This window comes from Merops nubicus, unplaced genomic scaffold, assembly GCF_000691845.1.
Source record: "Merops nubicus isolate BGI_N331 unplaced genomic scaffold, ASM69184v1 scaffold4168, whole genome shotgun sequence".
Lineage (NCBI taxonomy): Eukaryota > Metazoa > Chordata > Aves > Coraciiformes > Meropidae > Merops > Merops nubicus.
This window is the reverse complement of record NW_008626199.1, coordinates 4658-13029: the sequence shown is the minus strand read 5'-3', so window position 1 is coordinate 13029 and position 8372 is coordinate 4658. Positions and strand designations below refer to the sequence as shown.

The window sequence follows — 8372 nt, the reverse complement described above, 5'->3', positions numbered from 1 at the left end:
CTCCTAAGAGCTTGTTCCCAAAGGAAAGACTTAACGTCGACGTAATGTAGGTTGACGAATCTTTACAAAATTTCTCAATTTCCCTGGCTTGGGACTGGCCTTTGATGAAGCACCAGAGCAGTTCCTGTGGCAGAGGTGCTCCAGGAGCTGCACTACATTGGGATGCTCTTCTTGGGAGAGCAAAGCCCAGGGTTTATATTTTATCACAAAGCAGGATTTCAAGAGCAGGTTGGATGGAGCTCTGAGCACCCTGCTCTAGTGGGAGGTTGTCCCTGCCCATGGCAGGGGGGTTGGGATGAGATCATCTTTAAAGTCCCTTCCAACCCAACCCATCCAGTGATTCTTCTTGCTGCTGGAGCACCCCAGCCTGGTTCTGCATGTGTCTGCACCTCACTGCACCCCCTAACATGGGGCACGTGCTGTTGGAAGGCAGCAAAGAGCCATGTCCTCAGTCCCTACCCACGGGGAATATGACTCCAGGCTCCCCAACAGTGACCTGCTTTTTGCACTTACCTGGCTTCTCTCTTTCTGTTAGAGCTGAGAGTTATAACCAAAGGTTAAAACAATCTCTACAGCCCCAGGAGATGGGTTACAAAATTTGCCAGGATAACAGAAAACTCTGTTTCAGCCAGATTGCTTTCAGCTAAGCCCCCAGCACAAAATACTGAAAGGAAACTACTGTGAGGAAGCCCTTCAGAGCATTTCTGCAGGTTAGTAAAAGCATCTTCAGACTCTAACAGAAAGGACAGTGTGTAGCTGGGAGCCCTCACTCCTCACAAGCCTGCTCATTTCTGGGTGTAGGGCTGGATCCAGCTCAGGAGGAGGCAAATCCCATGGTCCTGAGTGCTTTCCCAGGAGCAGAGACAAGAGCAGGTCAGGAGGGGTTCCCAAAAACCACAGCTCCAGCTTTTTATGTGGCACTGCCTGCAGCTGAAGTCCATATGGGACCACAAGAACATCTGCTCGTGAGGGCCACTGCAGCCACTTCAGAGATGTCCAGGAAACCCTTATTACAACAAATGAGACAACATTTACTGATGAGGTTAACTGATGAAACGTAGTTTCCATATGTGAGATTACATCAGTCAAAAGCTGCCCATTTATTAAGGATTTAAAAACCAAGATAGGGTCTCCAAATCCCCATAATCTGCTCACCCATCTAGCTTGCTCTTTCAGATAAGGGAACAAAAGGACACGACACAGAGTCTGTCACAAATGTCACTGAGTTCCAGGGCTCTGTTTACCCCCACACATCTGTCCCATTTACCACTGGGACACCCACACACCATTTTGTAGCACATCCTCTTGATAGTGCCCGTGGGCTGCACACCCCAGCCAGCAGCAAAGGGGCACCAGTGGGCACCTGGGCACTCTTTGGATCTTCTTTTCTCCTGACACCTCAGGACAGGAGAGAAAAGAGGGGAGGATTGCAGAGGGCTCCTCACTTTGAAGCACCCTGAGTGTTACCTGCACCCTGCAGTGCTGCTCTGACCACGTCCCCCACCTCCCCTGGGACCTGCCCCAGCAGAGGCTTCAAGCCATCCCCAGGGGGAAGACAGTCTAGGAGATGATGTCTGTTCCCTGATTTTTTGGAAATTTCCATTTTCTTGAGCCTGTCAGGCTGGAGAGGCACAAGCTACTGCACCATATCCCTGCTGCATTACACACTGGCACCAGCAAAGGAACCTTATCTGAGCATCATAACTTCAAGCTTATCTAGATGAAGGAGCAAAACCAGCTACTGTTGGTTTGCAGCTGCAGCTTCCAGTCACCAATGCCAGCAAAAAGATGCTGCTGAAGGTGACAGGAGCACAAGAGAGCTCGCCAGGTCCTGCCTGCAGCTTCAGGTCCCCCTCCCCTGGGTGCTGCAGTGTGCCACGCTGCCGTGGGCTCCACAGGGGCTTCATGGCTAGAACATGAACATGGCTTATCACACCTGAGTCCCACTGAAATACCTATTTCATCAGTATCAGAACTCATTAATTCACTCATTAATTACATTATTCATTCACTTCCATACCGCTGATCATTCCAAATTCAGAGTCACATTGGATTAATCCAACAGTTCAGGTTTCCACTTGCTGTCTTTTTTTTCTCCAGCCTCCAGAGTTTCTTCAGAAATCTTCTTTATTCCATCTTATTCTTATTCTTATTCTTATTCCTATTCTTATTCCTATTCCTATTCTTATTCCTATTCCTTTTCTTTTAGTGTTTGTGGTCTTATTCTTATTCTTATTCTTATTCTTATTCTTATTCTTATTCTTATTCTTATTCTTATTCTTATTTCTTATTCCTATTCCTATTCCTATTCTTTTAGTGCTTGTGGTGGTTTCTTGGGGTTGGAACTAGATGATCTTTAAGGTCCCTTCCAGCCCAAACCATTCTCTGTGATTCTCTCTGCCAATACTCACAGATCAGAGAAATTCCAGACCTACAGGAATCAAAGCTGCACAGCACTGAGGTCAAGGCCTGTTGCTTATGTTGCCCTATTTTGTTCTTACATCACCCTTCAGCTTCTTAACTCTGCATTCACATCAAAAAAAAAAAAACAGCTCAAAGCATCTGAGCAATAATGAACCTGAGGCTGGAAGATGTGGCTGCAGTTTCACAGAAGCACAGAACACCAGGTTGGAAGGCACCTCAAGGATCATCTGCTCCAACCTTTCCTGGGAAAATCAAGGTCAAAGCCAGCTTAGAGAGCAAAAGTAGCACTTGGGCAGTTCTGTTATCTCAAGAAGAAAAGGAAAAAAAGAGGGGAAAGAATGAAAAGAAAAAACCCTGCATTTCCCAGTCCAATTTTGGAGCATGTCACAAGAAGATGGAATGGTCCTATAATGGTGAGGAACCAATCCTGCTCCTTTGGGAAGCAGCCACAGCCATGCTGAAAGACCAGCTCATGCTATGGATACATGCAACAAAACCACCCTAATTCTGGGGAACTGAGAATTATCTGAACACAAGCTATGGATACGTGCAACAAAACCACCCTAATTCTGGGGAACTGGGAATGATCTCCTGAACACAAGAAAAAACAAAATTTGCCAAAGAAAGAAAAATTGTACAGTTCATACAAGGTTCTGGGACAGTGCTGGAACTCAGCAGAGGTGGTTGAAAAGCCCAAAAGCAAGAGAGGGAGGAAAAGGAAAGGCCTGAGACATCAAATCAGGGAGAGGAGGCTTTGCCCAAAAAATCAGGATGAGTTTGTGGGAGACCCAAAGAAACAAGCTGTTAAACACCAAAACCACAACAGACCAAGAATGAGATTTACAAATTCAGCCTGAGGGTGACTGGTGGGTTCCAGCAGGTTCTCCACAGAGCTCCCAGCAATGCCCTGGTGCTCAGTCCACGTTCTTGCAAGGATGGTCCTTGGAGCTGTGTGATGAGAAAGCTCTACAGATAAACACACAGCATGAAAAAATCCCAACCACCCTATTCCTGTCAGAGATAACAAACTGGATATAGTGGAGTGGGCAGCCAGCAGCCTGCAGGTTAGTTTGAACCAAGCCACACAACCAGTACTGATGTCTGACTTCTCCAGTTCAAAGTATTGAGATATTGAGGTGCTGCAGCATCAGGCTACCAGGCCATGGAAAGTGGAGCCAGCAGATCTGCTCCTGCCCAGCAGAAACAGGGCTGGACCACCTGCCACTGAGGCTGCTGCCCTCAGGAACCCACCAGGAGAAAGCAATTCTAGCACTTTTGGAAAAATTACACCATTCTTTTGGGAACAGAACTGAAAAGGGCCTTTTCCAGCTTCCAGGAAAGAGGGAAACACAGTCACTGATTTGGCTAATTTGGGCAGGTAACAAGGTGAAATGTCTTCAGTGAAGTGAAGTATAATGAATGGAGTACTGTGTGCAGCTCTGGAGTCCTCAGCACAAGAAGAACATGAACCTGGAGTGGGACCAGAGGAGCCCCAGCAATGATTCAAGGGCTGGAACCCCTCTGCTGGGAGGCCAGGCTGAGAGAGTTGGGGTTGGCCAGCCTGGAGAGGAGAAGGCTCTGGGGAGACCTTCTGGGGGCCTTCCACTACTTCAAGGGGCTGTCAGAAAGCTGGGGACAGACTTTTGAGCAGGGCCTGTTGGGACAGGACAAGGGGGGATGGTTTGAAACTAAAAGAGGGGAGGTTTAGACTAGCAAGAAGGAAGAAAATTTTTGACACAGGGTGCAGAGCCCCTGGCCCAGGCTGCCCAGAGAGGTGGTCACTGCCCCATCCCTGGAACCATCCCAGGGGAGGTTGGTTTGGGCTCTGAGCACCCTGCTCTAGCTGCAGATGTCCCTGTCCCTGCAGGGGCATTGGATGAGATGACCTTTAAAGGTCTCTTCCAATGCAAACCAATCTGTGATTCTGTGAATTAAGACCTTCAGCCACAACCCTTGCAAATCTGGTGGGCTTCCCCCTTGATAACCCCAGATGGTGAGCAAGACAGTGAGGACATCTCCATCCTGGCACAATATCAAGCCCAGGTCCAGGCTGACACACTCAGGGCATCCCTGCATCCCTCCTTCCCAGGAGCCACTCTGCTGTGCCCATCCCTGGGTCCACCCTCTCACAAGAGACCTGCAGTGTGAGAAAACTTCTCCCCAAGTGTTGCACAAATGCTCTCTCATTCTCTCTTTCTGGGTAGGGATCCACATATTTTCCGTGGGGTTTTGGCTGGTGGGTTTTTTTTTTAACCTTGGGCTGGAGCCTTCTTCCTATCAGAAGATCACACATTGTTATCAGAGAGGCTCTGGTTTCAAGAGAAGTGCTGTGGAGATGGCAACTGCTTGGTCATCCTTTGTGTCATTCTGTGTTTTACTAATTTTACTGGAACCTTTCTCTTCCAGAAACTTTCAACAAATGACTTTTTTTTTTTTCTATCAGTTTCAAAAATCAACTTAAACAGTTGTTTCCTTCCTAGAGAGATCATAAAAAGGTAGAGGGCTGGTCCAGAAGCACTGACACGTTCCCTGAGCACATCAGGAGGATGAAGACCCCTCTCTACCTTCTTCTGCTGGCTGCAGGCATCTCTGCCACTTCCCAGCTGAGCAACATAGCTGAATTACTGGCATCCTTAAAGCAAATGCATCAGCTGGCAGCAGAACACATCCCAGTAAGTTCAATTTCCACTTTTCTCATCTAGAATTTGATCCCCTGAATCCTCCTGTCCATGAATATTGAACTTTTTTGAAAGTCAAACAATGTACTTATGTGATATCTTATTTTTAGTAGTCTTAATGCAGATATTTGAAAGGCTTAATTAATATATTCTTTTTCAGAATCTGAGGATGGAAACTCCAGACAATATAAATGTAAGTAACACTCCTTTTGAACTATAATTTATAAAAGAATTTTAATAAAATTCACTTTTTCATAAATTTAGTCATTGGAAATTGAGAGAGTTTTAAGATTGCTGCCTCCTAAAGTCCTCTATGTGCATTTAAGGCTAAACAGTTACTTTAAGTGTAGCAATTAGAAGATATAAAACATTGTTAAAGATAAAAAAGTTATTATAAGATACAAAATGTTATTAAAGAGAATCAAATATTGATCACAGCCCAGCTTTTCAGACAGTATCATGGCCAGATGGCTATTTGTGGGAGTATGATTGGAGTCATTAATTTATTGAAGGAGCAGAATAATTCACATTTGTTCACAAGATAGCTACAAATTGGTGGTTTGGGTTGGTTTTTTTTGCAGCAAATCCATCCCATTCCTTCTAAATTAGGTGTAAAGTTCCCAGCTCTGTTTCTTCAGTCTGGATCCTGGCTGGCAGAGCTCTCTCCCCTGGCTGAGGCTCAGGCTGGGTTTAACCCCAAGGTTTTAACCATGAAAACAGCCCCAGAAGCAGTGGTGCTGAATGCTGGCAGCTCACACTCATCCCTCTCCCTGCCAAGGTGCCACCCCAGCCGTGCCCAGCTCTTCTCCTGGCAGCAGGGCAGCTTCACTCTCACCTGTGCTTTGGACACTGAGGTGACAGAATTTCCCAGTGCCTCTGCATCTGTCGCTTGTCAAGCAGCTTCCCAAGCAAGGTCTTGAGAAAAATGATCTTCCTGAGGATGCAGGGATGACTAACAGGAGTCCAGGCAGGCAGGATGCTCCCCTTCAGCTGCTGTCTGAATTTCCTCCCATCTTTGCTGACTCGTTTTTGCCTCATTTTTCATCACTCCCTCTTCCGGTTACACTTCAATGTCTGTGCCTCTGATGGTCGTGTCCTCTCCTCCTTTCCTCCTCCATGAGTTTAGCTGATCTCTTCCATTGGCAAGAGGAACCATCATCCCTGGCCACCTTGCCCAGACCATGAGGTCTTGGAGACAAATGCCAGCTGCTTGGTGGAAGAGGACCTTGGCAGGGGACAAGGCAAAGAGGGCTGTGAGATGACAGCGTGACTGTTGCCCCCATCTCTCCTGGCATGCAGATGCCAGGGGTTAATGTTTGGAGTAGTTTCAGGCTCATTTATGCTCCTTCTCTCCTGTTCAGACAGCTCTAGCTTCCAGGGCAGAAAGCATCTCACAGGCAGATCAGGATTATCTGCTGACAGGAGCGGATGTAAGAAATCAAGCCTGTCCTCAGATGGCTGCAGGAGAGACAGGACTAAGTCTTAGGTAGTTACATGATTCATCTGGATATTCCAAAGGACATGCTGTCATCTGCCAGGTTTCCATCTGCAGGGTAAATAATGTGCACAGCAGTGGAGCATGTTTGCCTGAGTGTGCAAACCCCAAAGTCAATTTATTTGCCACCCACGCGGCTGGATATAACTCAAGATGGTTTTAAATAAACTTAGTGTAGCTGACAGCTACACATGATTGTATCTCAGCTCTGCCATTTCTCCCCCTCTTAGGATGCAAATTGTGTCAGCACGATCTTTGAAGGAACAGAGCAGCTGAAAACTAACCCAGCTATGAAAAAATTCAGTGTTTTCTTCCAAAAATTGGAAGGCCTGAAGCAATCCTTCACACCACGCCAGCCAAAAGGGGTAAGAACTTTTTCCTTGCCTACCAGAGATCATGCAGGAGAGATGTAATAAAATTTGATCCATAATTCATAACTGAATGTCTACAAGAAAGAGAATAATTTTTGTACTCACTGGTTTTAAGTAGATGGAAGAAGAAATTCCAGCATTATTTCACATTTCCCTTGTTCTAGTCTTCAGCTTGCCCCACCTCTAAAATGAGAACACATACATGTCATCAGTGTATTTAAGGTTTAAGGAAAAGCAGATCATTTACAAAATGGTTTGAAGATGCCAAAAGCTCTACAAAATGGTAACATTTTATTTAATTTCATTCTCACTGGTTTTAAGTAGATGGAAGAAGAAATTCCAGCATTATTTCACATTTCCCTTGTTCTAGTCTTCAGCTTGCCCCACCTCTAAAATGAGAACAAATACATGTGATCAGTGTATTTAAGGTTTAAGGAAAATCAGATCATTTACAAAATGAAGATGCCAAAAGCTCTACAAAATGCTAACATTTTATTAAATTTCATTTTCTTGATTAACTTTCCAGGGGCAGTGTGAGACAGAAAGAAAGACTGCAACAATATTTATAGAAAAGCTGATGACCTTCATCCGAAAAGCACTGAAAAACACAAAAGCAGAGAGTTAGAAGTTTCTAGAACTGCTGTAAATTGACACCAGTAGCAAAATGTTTCTTTGTTTTAAATGTACTCTTCACTTTTCAGTGGTACTGGATGGGTTTGTGTGTGGCATGGAAGCTCTGAAAGTACTAAAGGCAGCAGGTGACTCCTATTTCTAGGTGAAATTTCAATGCTTGATAAAAGCAATTAGGTTCATTATAGCAATATGGGCTGGGGATTTATAATGTCTCAGGTTTAAGGACAGATTTCTGCTGGGAAGTTTTGCTGGTGTCCCATAATCTCAGCAGAATGGGGTTTATCCTTGGTAACATGTCTGGAAGAGCAAGAACCTGCTGCTGCCAGAGGTGATCAGCTCAGGGAACTGGTGGGGGCTACACTGGGAACACCTCAGTGCTCCAATCCCCACCTCCAGCAATCAAGACAATGACAGGAGGAAAACTTCCCCAGCACAGAGCTGGCCTTGCCACTGCTTTGAAGCCAGATGAGGATGAACTGCAGAAGTCCTGGGCACACAATATTCCCCCTGTGAAGCTCAGCTTGAGCTCTGCTCTGCCCACATCCATCACTTACACCAAGGAGCACGAGGGTCACTTTGATTTGGTATGCTCAGCACTCTTGGCACACCCAGCACCCTTCAGAAGCACTGAGAAACACATCCTGAGATTTTCCTCTACCTGCAGCTTTTTTTGCTCTACAGATCAGTGTAAAATTTGGCAACTAAAGATTTGTAAGGATCTGGAGCTAAGCCACTGAGAGAATGAATGGTTATTCTAAAGCTAATGGTGAT

The 8372-nt window shown here is 45.6% G+C and overlaps 1 protein-coding gene across 1 annotated transcript; it reads left to right on the top strand.

Annotated features, from left to right (window-relative positions):
* The first annotated feature begins 4970 nt into the window (after positions 1-4970).
* Positions 4971-7593, top strand: LOC103778323 (interleukin-5-like). Its single transcript, XM_008945905.1, has 4 exons — positions 4971-5096; positions 5263-5295; positions 6828-6962; positions 7495-7593. The coding sequence occupies exons 1-4, from the start codon at positions 4971-4973 to the stop codon at positions 7591-7593; spliced, it is 393 nt and encodes a 130-aa protein (XP_008944153.1).
* The last annotated feature ends 779 nt before the right edge of the window (positions 7594-8372 follow it).